This window comes from Galendromus occidentalis, unplaced genomic scaffold (genome assembly GCF_000255335.2).
Source record: "Galendromus occidentalis unplaced genomic scaffold, Mocc_1.1 scf7180000077512, whole genome shotgun sequence".
In the NCBI taxonomy this organism is placed as follows: Eukaryota; Metazoa; Arthropoda; class Arachnida; order Mesostigmata; family Phytoseiidae; genus Galendromus; species Galendromus occidentalis.
The window spans coordinates 121,638-146,765 of NW_003805500.1; the positions used below are offsets into that span (position 1 = coordinate 121,638).

General features: G+C 54.6%; 1 protein-coding gene across 1 annotated transcript in view; it reads right to left on the minus strand.

The window, feature by feature from the left end:
- Positions 1 to 25,128, minus strand: part of LOC100902184 (Down syndrome cell adhesion molecule-like protein Dscam2) — a 57,375-nt gene that overhangs the window by 20,833 nt on the left and 11,414 nt on the right. Inside the window, exons 4-11 of the mRNA XM_029112521.1 lie at positions 24,561 to 24,710; positions 19,815 to 19,935; positions 14,013 to 14,182; positions 9,173 to 9,311; positions 5,928 to 6,070; positions 5,377 to 5,536; positions 4,520 to 4,722; positions 3,397 to 3,555 (exon numbers count right to left, since the gene is read on the minus strand). Coding sequence (XP_028968354.1) covers positions 3,397 to 3,555; positions 4,520 to 4,722; positions 5,377 to 5,536; positions 5,928 to 6,070; positions 9,173 to 9,311; positions 14,013 to 14,182; positions 19,815 to 19,935; positions 24,561 to 24,710 — 1,245 coding nt within the window. The remainder of the gene's footprint in view (positions 1 to 3,396; positions 3,556 to 4,519; positions 4,723 to 5,376; positions 5,537 to 5,927; positions 6,071 to 9,172; positions 9,312 to 14,012; positions 14,183 to 19,814; positions 19,936 to 24,560; positions 24,711 to 25,128) is intronic.

The window sequence follows — 25,128 nt, forward strand, 5'->3', positions numbered from 1 at the left end:
ACTGCGTTGAGAACTCGTTGCTTGGCTCGAATAGCCGGACAGCTTGTCAACGACGTCGAGTCGGTCGGCCTGGTGGCCGGTCGGCCGGACGATCAGCCAGCCAGCCAACCAGCCACTGCTAGTCAGTCAACAAGAGAGAAATATCTGAAGACCACCTGGCGGCGTCCGCGACAGACGATAGCAACACTGCGAACTTTCGTCAACCGTCCTCTGGGCTTCTGGGTGGGTTCGCATATCTACGGTCACGGTCATTGGGGGAAGAGCTCATTTGCGACCCGAGCCTCGATCGTCGGTCGGGAGGGAGGGAGCTGGAAGAGCTCTTTTGAAATAAGAGCTTCGATTAGTCTTCGTGTCAGTAGGTCACGAAGACAGAGGGCGAAGGCATCCAGTCGAGGTTCACCAGAGCTCAGCCGAGCACCATCTGTGCGTGTTCCTCCACCTTTCCGGTCGTGGTTCTCTTCTTGCTCCTCTCCTTCGTTTTCGTTCGTCCTCGTCGTTTCCGCACTAAGTGAAATTGCTCACCCGGTCGGTGAGCTCCCTGCAGCCAGCCGAGCTCCGAGGCTCGCGGAGCTGATCGGGCCTCTGCGCTCATTAGAAGCTTCTGTGACGTCTTCCCTTGCAATTCCAACACTTGCCGTCGCAGTGCAGCATGTATTCACCGGCTGACAGTTAGACGGACGGTCGGCCGGACAGACAGACGGACGGACTGAGTGGGTGAGTGAGTGACTGTGTTAAGGCAGGCAGACTAGGCGCGGTGCTCGAACAGCTGACTGACGCGGGTTCAGACTCCTCCGGAGGCTTTTCTGTGGTGTCATTAAAAACGGTGGGCCCAAGTGATTTCTTAACAGTCGCGAGCTACGGCAACAGACAACCACAGTCACAACCGCTAACGAACTAATGCAGGCCTGCGGATTCTCGTTGACAGATCAAATTACGATCCGGATAGTGCGCGCACTGTGCTCCGTGGATTGGACGGATGGGATCTCTGTGGAAGGTTTTTTTTTCTGGCCTCTGGGAACGAGAATAATCAAACGTTCATTCGAGCCTGGTTTTTATTCCTGAAGTGACGCATATCGCTAGAATATTTTAACGTCGAGGAGTACGCCAACGTTCTCCCTCGTGTCCTCCGTAGAGCGTTTCTCTCGGTTTTCAGCCGTGCTGTGCGCGTATCTTATTCCTCCTTTTTGTGTATGAACATGTTTAGAGAGGAAGGGGGAAACAAGAGCCTACGTATCCCCGGTCGATCGCTTCCTTCGATGCTCCTTTCGTACCTTCGTTCGAAAGCCTAAAGCTGCGGTTGAAACTTCGCTCAATGGTCCGGTACGTTCGTCGCAACTATTTTATGACGACTGAATTATTTATATGCCATGGTCTTTCTACCTTGCCCTCTCCTTCCTCCTCTCTATTCCTTCTGTCGGGACTTCTCATCGTGGCCCCGGTGTCGGTCAGCCGCGCTTCTCCCGTTCTAGTGATACGAGGGAATTTTCGCCCAATCCTCCTTCATCCCGAGAAGCCTTTCGTTTGGTATAAACTTGGCGATCCGGAAACGCAAGAACATTCTATGGAGTCTGTTTGGAAGCAACTTGAGCTCCACGACACTCTCTCCACGAACCCCGACTCAACAGTCGCGTCGGCGGTACTATTACCTATAATCTCGACCACTGGATCCGTCGCCTCCACACGCCTACTAATCGGGGCGACATCTTTCGGGAGAGAAATTTCGGACTGGAAACATATGGTCCCTCCGAGGAGCGACCTGCAGAGCTTCGCAGGGCTCCTACGCCATTCCATTCCAATGTCCTAATTCTTCAATTTCTCCTCCCGCCCCCGGCATTTCGTTTGTTTGTGAGTGCTCCGGAGACGACAAAATCGTCAGGCTGTCCGGAGGGTGCGCCAAAGTTCTAAATCTCACGCTCGCTCGTTCGCTCGCTGTATTTCTCAGTGCGACGACGGCTGCTAGGCGTCGACCCGCCATTCGGTTGGTTGTCATTCTGAAAAGTGAGACGCCGAAGGGCGGAGAGGAAAAAAACTGTCAAACAACAGCTTCCTTTCTCGGAAGTATGATTCCGGGTGACAAGAGCGAAGTCGAGCGGGGAAGGCGTGTGGCTGCTTAGGATTTGAAGAGAAAAAAAGTATCCTAATTGATCTTTGACGACTCGAAGTTCCCCGAAGGTCAAAATCTCGCACGAAGTCGCTGCCTGCACTCAGATCCGGCGACGAGTAACTCGAGAGAATCCTCGACTTCTCAGAAACCGTACGCTGAGGCTCACGAGATAAATTTCCATGGTGAAACTCGCCGGATCTGCTGCAACGGGAGCCGTCTGGAGCTCGGGAACGAGCGCAGTAAACTCTGCCAGAGACCCTCCGGTGAACGTGGGTGGTGGGTGTGTCGAAGGAAACTCGGTCTTGCTCCGAGGTGTGCAATGCCGTTCGAAATTTGCTCACAGGTCTGCTTGTGACAAGTGGGCCAGGAATCATTTCTTTTCTCTCTCAGTCCCTCCTCCTTCCGCCTCCTAGAAGGGTCTTATGAGCGAAAGATTGCATCGAACGCGAAACTACCTCTCTCCTCACAAAAGAACAGAGGCGCTTATTGGAAAGAGGGAATATGAGAGCGCAGAAACGAACCGGGAGAAGTATGTCCCTGCCGGTGACTCGCGTCCCGTTCTTCCGTGTTCGTGAGCGCCGTCTCGGAGTGGTTTGTTTGTACATATTAGTATTCCTCATGATTTGATTCCTGGCGCGATGGTCATTCCCGTGACGTCATGGTTTGGTGCGATCATTATTTCTCGCTCGTGCCCTACTCATCTTCGCCTCGAATGAGTTCGTCGATCCTCGCAGTTGTCGCTACTGTTCGTCGGATGGTTTATTTAAGAGCACGAAAAGGCGATGCAGGCGTGCCTGCCCGCCCGCTCGCGGGTCGGCTCTCACGTCTGACCTTTGGACATCTAACCGTGTGGTTTGCTTGCTTGCTTGGTTATTATTTCACGAGCGGCCGCAGCGGTGGAAATTCGAAAGAAGACGAACGAGAAAGGGGAGCGCAAGGGACGTACGGCTCGCTTGCTCGTTGCTATTCTCCTCATTTTCATTTTGTTCCTTGTTCTTGTGAGAATCGCCTTCCTTGGCGTTTGTGTTCCGCGTTGTCCGCCGAATGGATACGAAAGCCTTTTTTTTCGCCAGATGGCGACAGCTCGCCCTAATGGATGCTTAAAAGAGTGTCCTCGCGTCCCGCCACACCCTGTCTAAGGTATCTCGTTCACGGATCTCTCGGTCTCAAGCGGCGGGCCGAGTCGAGTTAGTTTTCATCAAATATTTCCCGCGGAAGGCTCGGCTCTTCCCTTATTCCTCGCTCCTGCGGGCCACTGTTGACAGCTTTGGGGGACAACGAATGAAACTCACCTTTGAACTCAAGAAGTGTCTTCGATGTGATCTTCCCGCTGGGTCCCTCGATGACGCATACGTATTCACCCGCGTCGCTCCCCGCCTGGAGCTGATCGATGACGAGAATTCCATTTTCTCGGATCATGTGGCGCGCCGATGAGTTCAGTTTGATGTTTTCTGGAATAACGGCAAACTCAAGTCAGTCGCATGCGATGCCGTATCGTGCCCTCTGCCTAAATCGTGATCACGTCCCCGTTCTCCCGAACGACGGAAAGACGGGAAACAAATCTCCACACTGACTGCCGGCCTCGAGGTTTCGGAGGCGGTCTCAGATTGTCGCAGAGGAAAGAACTCGATGCGGAACTCCCCAAGAAACCTTATGAGAGGATATCGAGTGAAGCGAAAATGGAATAAACCACTCCAATGGTCTCGGAAACCGAGGTGGATTTACGAGTGGCTACGTCGACGGGCGCGCGGCTGCGCGAGTGCGTATGCGAATGAGTGAGTGAGTGGATGAATAGATGGATGGATGGGAGTGGAGGCACGGAGTGTACGAGTTTCCATCTGAACTCTCCACAGATCCATTTGCGCTAAAGTAGAAGACGGCGGCGACGACGACGACTCCTCCGTGCCTCCGTCCGTCTCTTCGGTCGTCGGTGCTACCGCTCGCTGTGTAGAGAGTGCGATGGAAAAGGACGACGGCGCGGCCGTACGAGACGAGAAAACGCTGCGGCGGCAGTGTCAACAAGCTCGCTTTGATGAATGGGAAGAGGAAGCGTTTACGGACATCCCTCCGTGAGCTTCCGAGAGGAAAACAGAGGGCTGGTCGTCTCCCCCGGGAACTCGGATTTTCCCCGCATTACCGACCTCAAATTCCCCAACACTGCCCGTGGTCGAGCGCCCATTCACCGAGCCCCACTCGTCCAGGTGAGTAAACTCCGTGATTTCCAAGGTAGTCGAATCCAACGATCTCGTCGGCGACGGTGAAACTTCCCGACCTTCGGGAGTGATGAGTCCTTCCCACCTGTCGGGAGCGCCGTTCCGACGATTTTCCATCCCAACTCCGTGTGAAACTTTCCCCCCCCCCCGACCGCGAGCCTTGGAAACACACTTTGAAGGGAAAAATCCGTGGGAAACGTACCTTTCATCCAGGTGACGGAGTCTATCGGATAGCCGGCGTACGAGCAGAACACCTCGACGCGGCTGCCTTGAGTTACGGTGAGCGATTTGGCTGCAACTTTCCTCTGGATCTTGCCGTAGATATCAACGCGGGCGGTGTGGCTGTTGCTCCCGAGTTCGTTGGTTGCGACACAGGTGTAAAATCCGGCGTTCGAGACGTCGACCCTGTCGGGAGCCGGAAAAAAATATTGGGTGAGGGAAATACGAAATAGATATAAACATCATACGCTCCCCGCAGACGTGATGCGGGTCGGCCGACCCAAGCTAAAAGTTTGCTATTTTGACTTGTGAACGTCTTCAAATCGGACGCGGCGACAGATCGAACGAACTTCATGATTTGACCTTGAAAAGTTATCCAACTACGACGGGTTCTTACTCCGGTCCCACGGAGTGTTCTAGTGCCGAAATCGTGCTCAAAAACTATTTTCCCGCCTAAAGCATTTTCATCACCGTCACGCTAATCGAGCAGGCACTCTCAGGGCGAGCACGCGACCGATTACCCAGATCTTTTTAATTCGGTGGAAATTCGAAAAAATGATCGTTCCGACGCGCTCCAATATCATGTGAAGTGGAAGGATTCCGCACAATACAGCGAGGTGGTGCCTTCAAGTGGCGAATCTCACTCCTAGCGGAGTTGGGTGGAGGGAGATCAGCTATCGTCAAGCTCAAAGAAAGAAATTCCCCTTGGTAGGGGTTTCAGTGCCGCACGGATATGTCTGACGTTTTCCCGCAATCGCCCCGGTAGAAATTCAGCACTAGCTGTTGTCGTTTTCTTCTGCTCCTATTAAGACGCTTGCAGCGGGGTCGATCCACACTCACCTTGGAATTGTGAGGTCAGGCACGTTGGAGTACCGAACGCCATCCACGAACCATTCGATGGTCGGTGCGGGAATACCTTTAGCCTTACAGGAGAGAACCAGCGAGTGGCCTTCTTCCAAAACAGTCGACTTGAACGTCTCGAAGAAGATGGGCTGAGTGCCTGTTGGTTGAATGGGAGCATGGGTGATGGAGGTGCTGGATACTTGTAGTGGTTCATTAAAAGCACACAAGTAAGTATGGTCTTCGTTGCGGTGACGGCGGCGAAGAAGGCAGCCACTAGCTAGCTACCGAGCGAGCGAACGAGTGGAGCGTTGTCTAGACTTTTTAGTCGACACAGTCAATTGAGCACAAGCCTTCGCTCACAGAGTTCGAAGCTTCTTCGCAGACCCTCTCGGAGCTGAGTGACTGTCCCTCATGAATCTTTGGCGTTCAATTGCTCGGACGGCTAACTAGTTTGTTGCTTCGTCGCTCGACGAGCGACCAGTCGTAATTATTTGGCCACGACTCTTTATGTAACAGAACGTTTCCCCCTTATATTTTTTTGGTCTTACCCAGTACATTGAGCTCCGCTGATGCCTGGGCGACTTGGACGAGGGACGTCGTCGACACCATACACTGGTAGATGCCGGAGTTGGCCATCGTGACTCGATGAATAGTAAGCGAGCTCCCTTCCTTCGTTTTGTGAATGCTGAACCTGGCAAAGAAAGAGGAAGTAGAATGGAGTTCCGTGTCGGAGCCCGATCCGATTCGCGTCCGGCTTGAGGGGTCAGCGAACGCAAAAAACGTGGTCCCGGATTCACGCTGCTCCGTTACCGGGAACCCGATTCAATGGAATTAAGCTGAACCGCTATGAGATTTCGTCCGGATCATTACTCGGTGTGGAGTACTGGCGCTAATAAGTGGCCCAGCGCGTGTGGGCCGCAAGTTGTCGCTTGGCTCGGGGAACTTAACACGGGATCGAGTGTCAGAAATTTGAGCTAATCCAGCTCTCGGCCGGATAAGCAAGAGCCGAACACCAAGCTTGCGAGCACTCAAAGTGAACTTCAAAGCCAATTAGATAGCTGGACGGCGATAATTAAGCCAGATATCGCGTTACGCCAAAGTAAACAGCCGCGGCTTTGCGGAAGGGATCGAAGACCGGGTTAGTGGACGAGTTAGTGGGTTCGGAACTGGAGGAAAAAGCGCCGGCGCAAACAGAGGTTAAGAGTAAGAAGCGAGAAATAGAATCGGAAGAGCACACCGAGCGATGAGACAGAAGAGAGGAGTCAACACAGCCTGATGACCCCCAATCAGCTCGAATAGCCTCTCACTCAGCCAGCGGCACGGCCTCTATTCAGGCAACCACGCGATCGGCTCGGCCATCGAGCGGGCCGCAGGTCCGACCGATGGGAGCGACCTCGCGGCAAGCGACTAAATCAGAACTTGAAGGGATCGCGAAAGGTCGACGACATCACAGAGAGCTGTCACCGCTAGGGGGAGAAAGCCACCGACCGAACGACCGACTGACTGACTGACTAACGAGAGATATACGTTTGCACGAGGTTAATATCGCATGGTCTTTTCTCTCGTCCGACCCCCATGCCAAGCCCTCTCCTCCATTCGAAAATCCCTTCAGCGGGCGGACGGGCGGGCAAGCGGCTGGTCGCCCCGCCGGTCAATCAGACGCCCGAGCCATGGACAGCTGACGAGAGATCGGGGCGAGCCACGGGAATCGACAGAACAACAAAGGAATGAATAATTTGTGTCCGCGTCCGTCGTGACGCTGCTCGCCGACGGGCACTCCAACGTTCGACCCGACTCTATCCCGATGCATACCGATGGCAATCCAGCCGCGTATCGCGATCTATCAGACCAGCCGATACGCGCCGAGCAAGTGCGAAAATGGACTTGACCCGGCGGCCGAAGCAACGATCGCATCCTTGGCGTCGGAGATTTTCTCCTGCGGTCCCCGCCATCGGAAAATGGTCATCGCTTTCGAAATTTCCAGCGAAGGTCTATTTCGAGATTATTGTTCGGTCCTCCGGAGCGCGAACCCAGGTTCTCGCGGATCCACGCACGAAAGCGCTCAGGGTTCGAGTGCGGAGCCACTTCAATAAATCCCTAGAATTCATCGTCACATTTACGGGAGCGGAATCACGGATAGTTGGCTCCATCCAAAGGAATAATATTCAGCCGCAGTCCGGGCGGAAACTTCTCTAGAGAGACCGTTGCGATGGATCAGAGAATTTCCCCCTCCGCGACACAGAAGCCGTGGCAGCCTTTGTCGGCCCTCGAATATGAGCTCGTCTCTTCGGTTTACGTGAGCGCAAAGAAGTGAAACGAACATCGGCAGCTTATGACAAGACGGCCGGGGGAAAGCGACCGGAGAAGGCGAATCCGAGGGTCGGACGAGGGCATCCACCGAGTGAGAGGACGACGGAGCGGCAGAGACTTGGTCAGGGGCAACGAAGGAAAGAGACCGGGCTGGTCGAGTGGGTGGCGACGGCAACGTCGTGTTTGCATTGCGCCCTAGAAGACACGACGTCAGATGCTTCAGTGAGTTCGCTCCGAATCGTGAGACAGACATAGGGAGAAAAGAAAGACAGACGAACCAACGGACTCTATCCGCTCGCGACGACCCCGGAACGCTACGCGTGTCCAAAGTGAGTCCGACAGTTTTCTCTCGACGGTAGGGAGAATTCTGAGCTGTCGCCGCCGCGGCCGTCTTTGAGTTGCATTGTGCAGATATCAAGAAGAAGTCGTCTGTTCGACTCGAACGAGTCTCAATGAAGACAATGGCTTCTATTTGTTGAGATCATTCCAAATATGGAAATCGATGCACCGACGACGGAGGGTCCAACGACCGACCGGGCGACCCACCGTCCGGCCGGCCGACCAGCCAGACAGACGATCGCGGGTCCTGACTCGCTGACTGGGGTATTTTGGACTTTTCCCCCGGACGTAGCGCGGATCGTGGCTCTCAAAGGATTCGAACAGTCCAACAAGCGGTGCTCGGCCACCCGAAGTCCACGCTGCTATCGTCGCTTCCGAATGCTCTAGTGCCTCGTGTTCGAATGCGCATGCAGCCCGCGCACTGGACGTTACCGCGCGGATATGCATTGCCACAGACGCGAGGAATCTATGCGAGCTTGTACAGTACTCGCAGAATGGAAACCCGGACGGCTAACCAGTTCGCTGGCTGTTGCCGACTCGAGCCGAAAGAGAGAAGCCCATTACGCAAAGTGGCACACCATCTAATGGCCTATGCCGTAAGCTCATATAGGCACTGGCTACTTCTGCGATGACGACGGCGGCGGCGACGACGACTACTGGAAATAGGCTTCGGAGCAGTGGTCCGCGTAGTCGGACAAGCCGCATGGACGGACATGTTGGCGCCGAACGCCGAGCTTATACGGTCGTGGATCTCCTCGTCGAGTAGTTCTGTCGGCCGCGCCTCCTCCTGTCTGTCACAGTATCTGCATAACAGCATCTCGGTCGAGACTCGCTCGCGCACGTCCCCCGCATCGACGGGATGATGAGAAGCGGCAAGCCAGTTGTTTGTTCGGAATGAGCTCTGGGACCGTCCGTGGCGCGGTCTCGGCTGCGGAGCACCGGAATCGCGGATCGTTCGCATCGCAAACAAACCGTTCTTATGACTTTCAATTATGAGGGGGGAGCTCGGTTCGTCCAAAAAAAGAAAATCCGCGGCTCAGACGGTCGGATACCTTCTCATCTCCCCGAGGGATAACTTCCTTTCGGAGCATCGTGCAGCCGGAGCTTTCCCCGGTACGGCGTTCGGCAGATGAACGAAACTTACCGTGAACTCGAGTCGATGGGATATCCGTTGTGCATCCAGCCGATGCTCGAGTACGAGGCGTTGGTGCGGCATTTGAACGTGGCTGTTGTCAAAATGTCGATGACTTGATGAGGAGGATCGAGGGTGACAACTATGCGTTCTGGAAATGAGAGGGAGAACTCGCTTAGAATCGGGAAAATCGAAGCGGTTCCGACGCAAACCGCATCGGTAGCGGTTTTTCGCGCCACGAAGCCCGCTACTTCTCGCGGAATGGACTCCGCGGAATGGAAGACGTGCTCTCACATTCACGTGTCACGGACCCGGGTCACGACGTAGTGCGCGGGAGAGCAATGAAACTGCTCGAGGACTCCGAGTAAGGCGCGCTGAGCACGCGCCTTCCCGACGCTTAAGTATTCGGGCATCTACGATGCAGGGCAATACACCTGGCCCCGCAGCCGCTCTGTGGGTAGTTTCTCGCAATGACACCCGTTTCAAAAGCTCAGACTCCTCTAGCGGGAAAGCTATTCAGCTTCTGTCGGTGTCAATTATGCTCATTAGATCTTCGTGAGGTTCTCGCTCGCGGTAGCGCAGGCCGAGCGAAGAAGCAGCGAAAGTGTAAATAATCAACCATTCACTCCGCAACCGACGACGATCGAAACGAGAGGTCGACTGCTACGAAATTTCCGCTTCATTTGCTCCCGGGAGAGAAACGACTCGACGCTCCCAGCTTAAAATTCGGAGCGGAGAGCCGAACAGTTCAGAGGATGACTTCGTGCTCGTAATCCGCGCGAATCCGTAACATGTCGGATATCGAGACGTCCCGTCCCGTGATTCGTTATCAAATAACGGTTCCGGCAGAAGGGATATTCGACTCGTTTTCCGTGATTCTCCAGCAGACGCCGTCAAGTCTGGGATTAAAATTTTCATGCAAGGGCGGATATGTGCTCTTTCGCAGTGGAACGCTTCAAATGTCGTTACCACCGAGCTCAGCACTTGTTCGGCTTCAGAGCAGCTTCACGCCAGCTGGCGGTGCCCTGGATCAGCTGTGGGAACGAGCAGCGTCGCAATGGCCGCTTCTGGCAGAGCGCATGTGATGTATATAAAGTATGTATGCATCTTCGAGAATCGTGCGCTCAGATGACTGACGGAAAGGCCCGGACCCCTCCCCCTCCTTCCTCCCCCCTCCATCCTCCCGGTGCTCAGGCCGCGCCGCTCTTCAAGTGGAGTCTGCCTGCGGCGATCCTTCCGCCTGGTGTATCGCAGATGTCTGCCTACTCTCCTCTCTCGGAGTCGGTGAAAGACTCTCCGGTGTTCGTTGAAGTTGAGCGAGTTCTCCTCCGCGCGCGTGAAAAATCTCTTCTTCTCCTTAGGGGTATTCGACATTCTCGTACTTGCGCCGCATATCGGTCTGGGGCCGGCCGCAGGCTCGATCGTGGGCGGGCTCCGTGTTGTTGTCGACGTCGTACAACGAACACAATCTAATTTCCCGAGACGTTCATTATGTTATTGGTGCAATTGATGGACCCTTTGGAGAAAGAAGAAAAATGGAAGACGTCAGAGTATTAAGAGCGCGGGTGATCAAGAAAACGATCGATGGCTGAGCCATTCCCTCCAACAGGCTGTGTCGGTATATCGAGAGCTGTCTTCGAGCCGGGGATGAGCGTAAGCGCTTTGTCTTCTCTCAACGATTTGCGTTGCTTCGGAACACGCGCTGGCCAAGATTTGAAGTTCGGAGCGAATCATCGAATCGTCCCTCGCGGTAGATGAATATCCGAATCGACCCTATGGACGCCGGCCCTGAGTGAATCGATCGATCTCGCGGCGACGCGACGTACCATATCCCGGCGCGGTTCTCTCGAGGACTTTCAGCCCCGCTGTTGCTGCCGTGGCCTCTCCCCTCGCGTTCCCGAGCCGCGCTCGCGGCGTTCGAACGGTCGGGACCCTTCAACTTCGACGATTCGGTCACATTCGAAAAGTCGGTGCAGTTGTTGCTGCCGCAGCAAGTCGGGAAACAAACGATCACAAATCATGAAAGTCCTCGCCGGGCGAGGAAGACGCTGGAGGGGGGAACGTGGTCAAAAGGACTCTGCTCACAACGGCAGCGTGTTGTTGATGTCGACGTCGTGCGAGTAGTGACTGGCGGTCATGGGACGAAAACGGCGGGGGCAGGCACACGACGAGGCAGGAGAAGGAACGTGTTCATCTATCTTGGTTTCTCTGAAGCCAGTCAGTCAGCCGTCCAGCCAGCCAGCCAGCAGACTGTTTCCTCCTTCACTTGGTCCGTAACGCGACCACTGGAGCTGAGGAGTCTCCGGCAGGACCTCGCCTTGCTTCCTGCCAGCCGTCCGGCCGGCCCCTCACTCCCTCCATTCCTCGCTGGATGACCGAAACGGCTAGCCGGTCAGCTGAGGAACTGTAGAAGGCCATCGGCATAAGCGAACCCTCATTTTTCATCGGACTCCTGTCCGCGGCAGCGGGGGACGCCAGGGGGCAGAGTGGACGACGGGAATCGCGGCGGCGACCATCGTGCGGCGTTTGAAACAGCGTCCTAATTCGATTTGCAATATTTGCCTAAATCAATGTCTTGATTTCCAGAGCGGCAGCCGAGAGCCGGTCCGGGCATTCGCTCGAAGCACGTCCGAGGCGCGTTGTCGCTCCGCGACGCGATAATCCATTCCGAGACTAAGCGAATGAATCATTCTGCTCCCACGCGGAGATGCAGAGGCACAGTGCTACATGTCAGAGAGTCCGGAATCCCGAGGATTGGGGAAGAATAAAAAAATGAAACCCAAACGACGATTTCCGAAATCTGGTGGAAAACCCACGAGTGAGTCCCTTGAACGATGGCTGCTCGTTACAGTTCTCTAAACGAGATCGGAGAAGAAGAGCCACTCGCTGAATTGTTTTCTTTCCCTCCTTCACCAAGGTCCGAGTTCCGCCGCCTTGCTTGCGATCCGTCGAGTCGTCCTGGGACATCGACTCGAGTCCTCGTCGCCGTGGCTGTTGTTGCTGCTGCTGCTGTATCGCCGCCACTGTTTCCTTCACGGGTGTCTTGAGAGAGCGAAGAAGCGAACCATCCGTCAGCGAGCCACCTCAAGCGACCGACTTGTCGTGATAAAAGCGGTGAAACAAAACCACGCCACCGGTGAAACCGAAGCAAGTTGCGAACCCGCTCGAAAAGGAACTTGGCACGAGCAGAACGTTTCCCTCTCTCCACCGGCGGACCGTGCAGTTCACAGACGGAGATCCGAGGGACAGGCGGGAGATGGACTTTCGGACAAACCGATGGACAAGCGAACGGAGGTACGTACGGAACTCAAACGCGAAGGGACGAAGTTTTTATGCCTCTCCAAGGGCACATTAGTAAAATGGCGACACTCGGCCGGCCGGCTGGCCGGCTTAGTGCTTGACTGAGTGACTGGCGGACTGGATGGTCGTCTGAATCGCTGGCTTTGGCGAGAAGGTCTTTCTTTTTCCTGAGCGCTGTTTAGAGACTCACCAAGCGGCACGAGTTTACATGCGTTCTTCATTCATCGCGCCTCCTCTCTTTCTGCTCTCGATGCGGTCGTGCTCGTCACGAAGAAGGAATTGCGTTGCAATACATACGGAACGGAGTCTGTTCGTGTTTCGTGAGGGAAAACAGATGAATTTTTCGCAAGATCCACAACCAGACCTCTCGCTTTCAGCGCTCAACCCACCGAAATATTCGGAGCATCCGTAGGCCAAGTATCCTCGTGCTCTCGAGAATTCAAGAGGCGAACGACTTCAACAGGGGAAACTTCGCCAAAGAGCGCGACGACCGAAAACGTGGAGAGCGGTAAGAATGTCAAGAAAAAAGAGGAGCAGAACCGGGAGTCTTGACCTTCGCTCGGGGTAATTAGACTCGTGCCGCGGCGCAGCGAGCGAACGATTTCCGTTCGCTGTTTTATGCGACAGCAGAAGAATCCGTTATGCGGACACTCGTTCTGCTAAGTTTCTTCTTTTTTTCGGCGGTCCTTCAAGTCCCCGTGCGGCCGAGGCGAGGTCGGACGCAGCAGCAATATGCGGAGGAACGTCGTCGGAAGAGTTCCGACTGAGAAAAGCAATGCGGGATATTCGAGGGTCGTGTTTGAACACCGAGGGAGCTCCGCGCGAGGAGCGTCACGAAATCTGCTCGGAACTGCGGGAGTATTGCGAGGAGCCTGCTGGAATATTGCTCGAAATGCAAAGCGCCAACCCTATACTGCCGACCCGCAACAGAGCCACGCGAGATATTTCGGTTTGCGTCACCGTCGAGAGTGCGGCACTCGTCGGCGACGCATCGGTCGCTACGTTCTTAGCTAGACGCAAGTTCTCCGTTTGCCGCGTCGGTCCCAGATTCTGCTCCTCCGGTGCAAGTAGTCGAATCAAGGTCGGGTTCGACCCTCAACTGATTAGAGTTGTCGATCTTCTATTTTAGTTCTGTCGGTGCCCGGACCAATCCGCTTCCCTCGACTGTCCACCTTCGCCTTTGACAGCCGCAGGATCGGTTCAGAACGGAACACCCGATCAGAATACCCATCCCATTCCCAATCTCTGTCTCCTGATGTTTCGTTTCTTCTCTCCTTCATTCTACTGTTCTCGATTCCTCTTTTGTTTCAAGCTGTCGCGGAGTTATCTCGCCCGCTCCGCCGGAACGGCTCGCTTCAAATTCATTCTTCTCGACCTGATTGCAACACGAATCAAACTTGAGAGCGATGTCTGAACATTCGTTCGTCGTGGTTCGCTCGTTCGATCAATCGGCGGGCGATGATCGTGGGCTCGAATCGAGGGATTTCTCAGATAGTGTGAACGAAGGAAAACGGCTCGTAATGGGGAAAAGTATCGGAGAGATCAAACTCACCTCTTGGACCCGAGATGACGATTTCAGCTTTCGTCTCGCTGACAGTATTCCTCGCTCGGCACTCGATGACGACCTCGTGACTCGGTCGGAAGGTTACGACGTTGTACTCGACGGTGTAGCTCGGGTTGTTTGCTAGAGGTATTTTCTTGCGTCCGTCCCTCACGAAAAATCTGCGGAATCAAAGGGAAGAGCTCAGGAAGATTCGCATTTTCGCAAATGGTTCGATTCGGGAATCTTCTTCCTTCCTCGAGGTCATTTGGAAAACAGATAGATCTAGATGGGGCGGCGCCCAAATCGAAGAAATGGCCTCCGTCCACTGAATGTACAAAGGCCGGTCAGTGCGAACCGCAAACGATCTTCATTTTCTATCTTCTTACACACAGTCTCTCAACGGAACGTCTTTCCGCGACCGTTCCGAAATAATCGCGATGCCGTTTTCGCTAGGTCTACTACACACGAACGATAACAGAGTTGTCATCGTCATCGTCGTCACCGTTGTTGCTGTCGTCGACAACAAAGGAACAATAGAAACACCACCATGATAACACATACGACACGGTCTCCCATCTTCCGTGTTGCCCTCTTCTGTTCCTTGTCCGCATCCCGTCTAGTAGCTTCCCCCCTTGCTTACTCACGGCCGCTGCTCCCTCCTTGTGATGACACCGAACAAGCATCAACAGCAAGAACAGGAACAGCAGCGGTGACGTCGACGACGGCGTCGACGACGATGGTTGTTGGCGTCGGTGTACGGGAGGCGGTGGCTGGCAGTGCTCTGGCTGACGACAGCGACGGTTCCGCAGACGCAATGACCCTGCGGAATCGCATGCCGCGGTGTCGGCGTCGACGACGACCGACGTGTCGTATACGTATTGTTTGCCCGCAGGGCCCTGCCAAACGAGGTTCGCATGCTCGTTAATGAGAAGCGAGCTTTCACGATGACCTGATGCCGTGATAGCGACACATTAAATTCAGACTCTCACTTCGACCTTCCCTCCCAACTCTCGAGGCGTATCAGTGAAAGAATTTCCAAGGGCGAAGGGGCGCGACGAGTCTGGGAGAATCTCGGCTCAAACGTACTCCGTCCCCAGGCTGCTGTTTCGCTTCATCGTTGAGTGAGAAACTCTTGAGACTCGGAATCTCGTTTCAAGTCAGCCATCCAACGACCGACGTCGACGGGCTCAGAGTACATGTCCAATGCAGATTTTGTCTGTCGGCGACTCCCCTGAATGTAGGTACGTAGTGAGTTCGAGACGGTTGGAGGTAGGACAGAGGGAAGAGTTCGTGGACGACTCGACCGAGGAAGGCGATCCCATTGGACGACTCTCAAAATGCTGTCGTTGTTGTTGCTGCCACCGCCGAAACGGTGCCTCCCATGACCCGCGGACGAGCACGTCGACATCTAAACCGGAAGGCCGACCGAATGTTGACCGCCTGCCTGCATTCTTGAGCCAAGCGTAGTTCCGGTCCGAGAAGCTCTTAGACCGTTCGATAGAGATAGTAAAATGAGAGGAGGCTGAAAGCGAGTGTAAGCCGTACGACGTCGGGGGAGAGGAAGCCGAAGGGGGAGGGGGCAGTGAAGGAATCACGGGGCCCCTCGGAATCACGATTGCGGTGGAGGGGCGAGAAAATGGAGCCTACGTCACGGTGAGTCTGAAGAGCGATTGGGCATTTCGTCTTTGAAAGCGACCGCTCGTCTGGTGACGGTGACATCGGTGGAGAGAACAGCGGCAGTAGCAACTGATCGAATCCGAATCACAAAGGAGGAGGGACAACAATATCATTGCCATGGGACATCCAGTTCGGCTTCTCTCACGAGTGAAAGATATATCGCCAGGTGTCAATTGTATCGTAAATGCGGTAGGGCGCTCGGCTGGTTTGCTCGGTTGACTGGTGAGCAGGCTCACGGTTCGCTCCTCCACCAGACGCAAAACGATGAGGGGAGAACGGAGAAAAAATGGAGACGAAAACGTGGGGAGCAAGGGCGAGCATCTCTCCGAGGGCAACATTAGCCTCCCGGAAAAGCTGCACCACGGGAAACGGCGGCGGCGGCGACGGCAGCAGCAGCAGCACACAACAGATAAAAACCAAATGGAGTAAGGCCAAGCAAGCTGGCGGAGGAAAAGGGGATTTTTCACTAAAGGTTTTTTTTATACGGATCATAGGACAACGAACATTTCCGTGCCGGTCAGGGCAGGCGGGCGGTCGGGCGACCGACCGACCAATCGTCAAGCGCAAGCGAGCAGCGAGAGACTCGATACACAGAGAGTCGGTGGCGGCAGCCATCTCTATCATGGAGTTTCATCGGGGTCAATAGATTCGGGTCCTATGCCCGTTCCGATTGCCGCCCTCTCGAATATCTTCGCTCCTCATATTCCCTCATATCGAATTGAAGCATTCGACGACGACAGCGATCGAGCGGGAAGTTCACGCGCGACTCCTCTGACGCGGAAGAGAGTCAGTCCACGGATGGAACTCGACGTCGGCTGAGACCGCTAAACCGCGAACGCTGCATGAACTGTTTAAGTGACGCTCGGTATATTTTTATTGTTGTGGTCAGGGTTGTGTTCGCGCAGCGTCGACAACGAATTCTGCCTTTTCTCCGTCATTGTCTCGTCGTTCATCTTGGGTTCGTTGGCGGGGCGAAATTAGACGACCTACGGAGCGACTAGACGGAGGGACCTACGGACGGCTGGTCGGTCGGCCGCTCGCTTGGGGACGGCAAGAAGCTCAAGTCAGGAGGTAATGAGTCGCGAACAAACCACAATACAGCTGGCTGTCTCCCTTCCGCGCGATTCCTCCGACGTCGTCGGTGCCTGCCCCTGCCCCTCCCCCCTTCTCCATCTCCCCCTCATAGAGCATCCAGCCAAGAATGAGGAACCGAGCGGATGAACGAGCGAGCGACGCCAACTCTTCAAGCGTCTGCCTCCCTAATTCGCTGTTCGCTCCCGCCCCCCACCCTTCCAAGAGACGGGGGCCGTGTCTGCACGAGAGGTGAAAGGGGACCGAAACCTTGGCGGAGGCTACCGATCCTCTCTCATCGCAGACGCGGATGACGACAACGACGTCCAGTTTCTTCCAAGCGAAGCTTTCGCCACAGCTCCCTCGAATCCCCATCCAGAGTGACATCCCGCGACGACCAAGAAAACGTCGACAGCGAGGACGACGACGGCGGAGGCAGTGAAGTTATGCTCGGCTGAAGTCGGCTCCGAGTTGGGTCGAGGACTCATTCACTTCATGCCATGCTTACTTCGTTAGCGCTGGCAATGGATCTCTCGCTCCGTGTCTTTATTTGACGGAGTGTGGCGGCAGTTCTTACAAGAGAACAAAAGCCTTCTCGCGACGGTTGCGGCCGAGCTAAAAATGTTTGCTTTTACGGAACGCGGGCCCTGCCTACGCTCTCATTCATCTGAACCGCTGAAAAATATTGTTCACGGCGGATAATGAAGTCGAGCGGAGACGAAAACCTTGAGCTCTGTGGGCCTGCCGCAACCCAGTTTCTCGGGGCAATCACCAATGTCTTAGAAATAGCCGCTCGTCTTCCGATTGCCCTCACGCATCCGGGCTAATTCATTTCTTCCTGACTCGGGTTCGAAGAAATGAGAGGATAGACAGCGGCAGAGGAAGCTCCAGGCCTTCCGTGGCGTAGCCTTCAGCGGCACCTTGTCGATGGAAATTCAACGGACCCACGCCCGACGACAAAAGCAGCCGTAAAGCGGGCTTGCTGCCCGCTTGCAGAACTTGCGGGTGGTCGGGTGGGCTAGCGGTCATATTCGTTTTATACGCTATTATAAAATGAGAATAAATTCAATCTTGCAAAAGCCACTCGCTTCTCTTTTTATCCCTGTGTCGGAGTTTCTTCTTCTGACTAGATCACTGCACGAGCGGGATCGCTGGTTTGCTCGTCTGCGGAGGGACATCATAAATGGGTTTTGCTCGCCTCACACGACGACGCAGACAGGAAGAATATGAAGTTTACAAGCCATTATCATGAATGTACGCCGATGCGCCGCCATTTCCAGATCAGTGACCGTTCAAAGTTTCCTCCTCTTTCGAATTTTCTCGCCCGGAGGCTTTCCACTTTCAGAGATTTTTTTTCTCATGTTACTCGTCGTGAATCTCTTTTCTGAGGTTTACAGTTTTTTTTGGACTATGCGCATTGACTCACGGATGAAATCGCCGATACAGGCGACATGCCCATCGGGGTGACCGATTCTCTCCCGCTCTGTACACCGTCTCTGTCCGTGGAAAAATATTGGTACGAGCAATCACTCGTGAGTGAGTGAGCTCCGATCCTCCGATGACTCTTAGATCGACTTCCGGACTCTTGAACAATCCTACTCCTGGGACCATGAGACTCGAGCATCGTTCCTCTTTGGCGGTGGTTCATTCCCAATTACGTCGGGGGAACAACGAATTGTGAGAATGTATCTCAATAAGGGTTCGGCGGAGTCAGGAAGGGGCTCATCTGACATCTGGTCGCGAACATAATGACGACGACGAGGAGATCGAATATTTCCACCGAGTTGATGTCGAGCACTCTCTCCGAGAGCGTCCCGATGCGGTACGCAGCCTCTCCCCGGACAGAGGAATTTCTGCTCGACGCACCTTCGATGACCATGAGCGCCAACACGCGTCGAGTATTCTGAGGGAAAATCATCTGACAATGCTCTCAGCCCGCTGGACCCGAGAGCGTCCGGCAAACTCCGACTTGACACGAGGCTTCCTCGCCTCATCGGATTGGACGACTTGATAAGAAGTAAGATTAGGTACATCTGACTGAGTGAGAGCGATGCCCAGGTCGGTGTGTAATCCTTGCTTTCTGAAGAGGAGAGAGCGAGTACGGAAGCGATGTTGACTCCAGGGGATAGTTTGGCATCGCAGGAGGCGGCTGCTCTCACTTCATTCCGAAGTGCTCAGGTCATAACTCGCCGTCGTCTCTGCTTGTCGCAGTAGTTGCAGTCGTCGTTGTCGTTACCGCAAGCACCCCCAACGCGATCGTTGTTTATTTACAAGATGCTCTTACAACCAGGTTTTTACATCCATCGGTCCTATCCTTTTCGTCGCTCCCGCCTCGGCTGTCCCGCGCCGCTCGAGCTGCCCGGTGTCGCTCTTCTTCGCAGTTCTTCGTCCCATCTGAGGTTCCCCCCTCGAAAGCGGACGCTGCCGCTCTGCTCCCCCTGCTGGTCAAACCGCCATTCGAAGCGACGCATTTCCCCCTCGAACATAACGGTTGCACTCGTAAAGATAGATACATGGACGTCGAGAACGGCAAGACGCCCGCGGGCGAAGCGTCAGCAGCGGGCGCTCTGCCACGGCCGCTCATTCGTCCGCCCACACATCCTCACTGATAAGCCGACGTGTAGCCGACACGGCGGTTGTGGTGTGCGACGCGCGCTGAAGTTCCTGCCGATCTCAGAGGCTGCGGGGCACCGTTCACGCGCTGGCCGAAGAGAAACATACGAGCTATTCGAGAGATAAGTGGCGACAACGGCAAGGACTCGATCTAGCGAGAGGGAGATGGTCGCTCCCGAAATTCCGTCTTTTCGCCACTCCGTGTCGTCGATCCCCGCGGAGCAAAGCCCAGCACATGGGAGAAACACATGCCGAATTTCGTCGGGCGGGCATGATGGGCTGAGGAAACCCGAGTCATAGCGGGCTCTCAGACTGAAAGTCTGACTGACTCAGTGAGTGAGTGCTGGAGAGGGGCTCGATGAACAGATAAGATGTAACGGAGACAACGACGGGGACGACGACGACGGCGCGGCGGCGGCGAAACCTAAGTAAGCACATCAATCTACTTACGTTACGTTCGGCGTCGGATTTCCCGAAAAAACACAAGGGACGCTGATTGGTCGCGAGTTTGATGGTCTGGATAGCTCTTTCGGGACAAGCTCCGCGCGAGGTGGAACTTCGTTCTGGAGATCTGCAATGAATGGTAGAGTTCAGGAGTTGTTCCTTCAGGCACATTAGACTTTCATCAGAAATGATTTGACGGGAGCCGCTCGTCGGGTCGGTGGGTTCCTCGCAGGGAACGCCGTCCCCGGCGCTCGGGAGCGGTAGCAGCAATGGCGTTTTTTTCTCACGCGGCCAATTACGGGGAAAAGTTGAAATCCAATACACCTATCGCTCGAGTGGTCCCATATCCTTTCAACCAGACCATTTTCCGTTTATTAGGCAGCGGGAGCCTGCGCAGGCAGCTTTGAGCTAACTCTCGCTTCTTCTCCGCCCCCGTCTTTTCTTCCAGCGGTGTCCCAGCCCGCTGGAGTTTTACTTCCTCGCTCATTCACTCGTACCCCACTCGCTGAAAGCCTCCGCTGCCGCGATCAGACAAGTTAACGGCAGAAGCCCGCAACAAGCTTCTTCCAAAGCTTATTATACTGCGAGGCTTTGAGCTGCTACTCGCCGAGTTGCTCTCAATGCTTCCAATCCGAAAGAATGAGTTTTTGCGTCTCGTTGTCAGCGAATGCACTCCCTCCCGCTGGGAACTACTTAGTAGCCGTAATCGTTCCCATGAATTACCCGTTTCCCGTAGGGATCATGAAATTTCGCGCACGAGCTCCTCTCCTGGATGCGTGGGTTCATCGTGCGCCCCACGTCGATTCGGGACGTCGATTTTTTATTCAACCCTCGCACCGAATTCCGTCTCCTCGATTCCACTCGTCAGTAGCGGAGTTTGCTTTCCCACATCATTCATGAGATAATGGTCCGCAGAGAATCTCGCGTCCGCAAACTTCAAAATGTCGGCCGCCGTCAGGGGAAAAGGGCCGCGAAGAGTCTTCGCGGCACAGCGGAAGGAGTCGAGGCGATGGCGGACTCGATTTTGCGCGCTCAGCTGTTTCACTAATTTGCAGGAAACGCCGCAACCGCCAGAACTCATGCCGCCAGCGAACGATGGCCGCCCGATCACTGCCCGCCCATCGCCGCCGCCCGTCCCGGAGCAAGCTAGATCGCTCGCTGGCAAGTGAGCGACCGAAAGATCTGCTTCGTCATCACTTTGCGACCTCTTGTCGCTCGACCGCAAGCGACTTGAGCTAATTTCGCCCCCAGTCCGATCTTCCGACTCCAACCTATCCCGATGGTCTTTTTTATTCCTCCCCGGACCCGAATGGGTCGGTCGGTGGGCTGGTCGGTCGGTGGGTCGGCCTGTGCAGTGAAGCCCCAATAGTGGCCTCAGCTTTGTGGGAGACAACGGGAACTGTCTTTTTGTTCGCAAACCTTTTCACGGCGGAGCGACTCTTCTTTGACAGAAAAAAATTCGGAAAACGATTTTAAGCCCGTTCCCCGCAGCGTTCGGGAGAACACACTGCGAAGCGGTCTGAATCGCGACCGACAGAGTCTGACCCCACGGGCTGGGCCCTCGGAACCACGGGGAGCAGCGCGTGGAATTTCCAAGGATGATCTCGAGGTCGCGGATGTTCAGCATGAACGGGGAGAACGAAGCTTCCCGGCACTCACGTGAGGGTCACTTTCTCGCGAGAGTTTCGCTCCGTGTGCCAAGTCTGTCATGCTGCTCGGGAGCCTGACGTGCCGGCGGCGAGGCGGCGGTGGCGCGGCGGAGCGACACAGTCAGCAAAATCAAGCGAGGTCAAGAATGCGGAATGCATCGTGCAACGTGTGACAGCACCCACTGGAATCCGAGTGTGCTGGAATTCGTATCGTTTTGCGATTAAGAGAAAGCAAGCGAAGACGACTCAAACGAACAAATCCGGTCGTCGTTCGCCGAAGGCTTCTTTGCTTGGCTCCATTTGCTTTGCCGTCTTGTCTATCTGTTCGTAGTAGAGTGTGAACGCGACCGGCCGTCCCCATCCGTTTCGTGAGAATCACAGCTAGCAGGAAGAAGCAGTCAGCCACCATCGGCGAATCCGAGAAAGTTTCCGATATTTTAAGCGGGCGAATGAACCCGTGAGCGAGCGGACGCGAAGGCGCGAGCGGGTCGTGCGACAATGAATTAAGAAGCAAGAACTCCTCGCCCCGGGATCCCCCGGAAAGCTCGCCAGACCCCGTGAGGGCTCGATGGCCGGCCGAAGATTCTCCCTCCCTCGGTCGGCTCTATATCTCGACCGGGACGCCGCGCCGGATCGAATGAACCGCCGGTGGCCGAGGCAACGCGACGCGGACTGCGACGGTCGGCGGCGGCACTTGCAGCATCATTCATGAGCAAACTCGAGGATACAAGCCAGCTAGCAGCGAAAATGGAGGCATCCGGTGCCATCAAGGACGTGATTAGCTTTCTTCCAACTTTTTCTCGAAATTTCCTCCTTGTTCTCTCTTCCGACTGTCGTACTCCCCGAAGCCCCTGGTTCTGAACCGACCATCCGATTTCGAAGAATATTCAAAGGCGAATGAGAATCCCGGCCGGAGACCCCCCGTCGTGGCTTCTTGTATTAGGATCATCGAGCCGCGTGATTTTCCCTGTTCTTCGGCGTGACGTCGAGGCTCAATATTCAAAGGAGCCGGAATTCAAGGACCGTAGGCCTTTGCTTACAAAAATTAGCTATTCGCTTCTAAATGTACGAATATGTTCCTCGTGCTACACAGGGCCGTATCGAATACGGTGGCTCCGCAGCGTAGTCAGAAGTGCAGAGCGTCGTCTCTCGGATGCGAGCGGCGCATCCGACTTTCGTCGTTCGGAAGCGACATTTAAATTTCGTCAAACTTCTGATTGTACTCATTCTTGGAGTCGCCTACTCAGTGTCTCGTGATGTGCCTGACTTTGGCGTCTGAGCGCGGAAGCGAACTTTTCATTCTGGGGAGCTCTCGCGATATGCCTTCCATCGTGATCTTCGAGTCAAACTGTCTTCAATCTTGGGATACAGTAGAAATAAAATATTCATCGTGGAATCCTGACCAGTTGTTTTTCCGATGGTCGCGAAACCAAACTCCCCGACGCCCAGTGGATCTCAGAACGAGCCTCGAGACGGAGCTTATCGAACTCATCCAGAGCGGTGTCCATACTCGTTCATAAAGAAATTATCTTGGACAGAGATTGTTTCATACGATCCGGAGCTGTCCCGGAGGGGAGGAGAAAGCACACCCACAATCCCACTCCACGTTTCGCCACTGGGACTCCAATCGTCTCCCGAGTCTCTAAATCGCCCTAGAGACTACCGCGATACTGTGTATGATCAGCGGGTGCGGGCTTGTGTGTTTGTGAGCATTGTGTGGAATGCGACGGAAAGGCTTCGGGACACACCGAGGAACCGCGCAACGATTCCTCCGTAGACCTGGATTTGTTTCCGATGTATCATTGCGTCATATCGGAAGCCGATAAAAGCATTACCGAGTGAGAATCAAGACGAAGGAAGAACGGGACGCAGAACGAGGGCTACAACATACATACAAACGAACAAATCGGCATTCGGGAAGGCGGAGACTCCTACGGGGCACGGGGACAGACGCGTCAAGTTGGACGGTTTCGCACGACGAGTCGGGTGGGGTGAACTGTGGCACCAACATTGGCCCATCGACGCATCTGGGGCAGAAAAAAACAGCGCGCCACCTCGATGAGGAACGCAGGAAACGAGTTGACATTACGGCTCATTGAATTTCGTCTCCGGATGGGGAGAAGTGCTGATGCGGCACCGTAGGAATTCGGATTAAAAAATCCAACACCGTGGCGTCTCCCCACCCTCCTGACGGCCTGTGAGTGGGAGGACTCCCGTTCCGACGTCCTGCACGGAATTTCCCGGAGCGCGAGCTCCCCGACGCGATCGGATGTTCCATTGAGTGCCGCTCGTAGTCATCCGATATATGTGCACGGACGATAGTTGTCGAATCAACCCCTTCGTGACCTCTCTCCGGAAGATAAGAGAACTAAACCTCACAACGAGACGGATTCAACGCTCCCTCGGACGAAGTTTCTCACGTGGTTCTCCAACCATGCGTCCGTGTTCAGCTACTTGCTGCTCGGAGAAGAGCTCGGTAGAGGGACCACTGAGGGAAAAAAAGTCAGCCCACCGGCAACATAATAGTTTATGCTCGATTTGACACCACTGTCAATCTGGATGTAGCGACTGCTCCTCTTTCCCGCGTCCCTCCAAGAGATGGAACGAGGACAACTGTTGAAGAGCCGAATTCGCAGGAAGATTGTCAATGACATTTTCAGTCTTCGAGCCGGTAAGAATTCGCTGCGGTCCCACCTATATGTATTGCATATCGTTGCTGGTTCCTGAATTCTGCTTTCGAAAACAGCTCCTTTCACTCCTTGTCCGGGAGGAGCCTGAGCCCGGTCGAGAGCTAGCAGCAGATGCTCACAAGATGATGGTGATGAGGTTCGCAGGTTTTGCTCGAGATCCTGATAGATGGAGCGAGCGAAAAAATACGAAGAAACGGACTAATGGAATTTTTCCTCGCGGTCACTTACGACACACTTTCGAACACACTCAGGGCGAAGCTCCTTCCGTACATGTGTAGATGTACAAGCGTGTGAACCACGTATTTGTTCCAGCCCCATCTCCGCATGTTTGTTCGACACGTGCGTCATCCAGACGGGAGCTTCACCGTGTCTTGGGGAACCCTCAGAGTCGGAGAAGCGGGAACGGTACTCACCGACAATGTGGGCCGAGGCCGGCTTCGCGCTGACCAGTATCCGGTTCGTCACCGTGTCCTGAACACGACATCTGTAGGTACGATCCTTGTCGGCCATATTAGTTTTGTGAATGAGCAGCTCGCCAGAGGCCAACACTTGATAGCGATCGTCTGGAAGAAAGGTAAGACATGAATTAAGGAGAGCACACTCGGAAGAGATCGTCGGGAGTTCTGGTGATTCAGAATCGTTCGGGAAACAGAGCCGCATTTGAAGCATCGAGTGGCAGGGTCACGCTGCATGGTTTTGCGTTGAGCGCCTCAAGGGAGGGGTGGAGGGCGCGTCAATGCGTCTGCTTTTAGTGTTTCAGTGAAGAAAACATCTATATGGAGAAGGGAATCTTTCATGATCCACCATGATTAGAGGTCACGAATACGGCTGGCCGTCGGTGAAGAGCTAAATGAAAAAAGAAATAGGATTCACAACGGAAGCGCTGCTCTGATTACGAGGAGAAGCGACTAATTCGCATCGTCGATTCTCAGGAGCGATTACCGGAGAGCTTCCTTGCACTTTAAATGATTGGTGATGTCT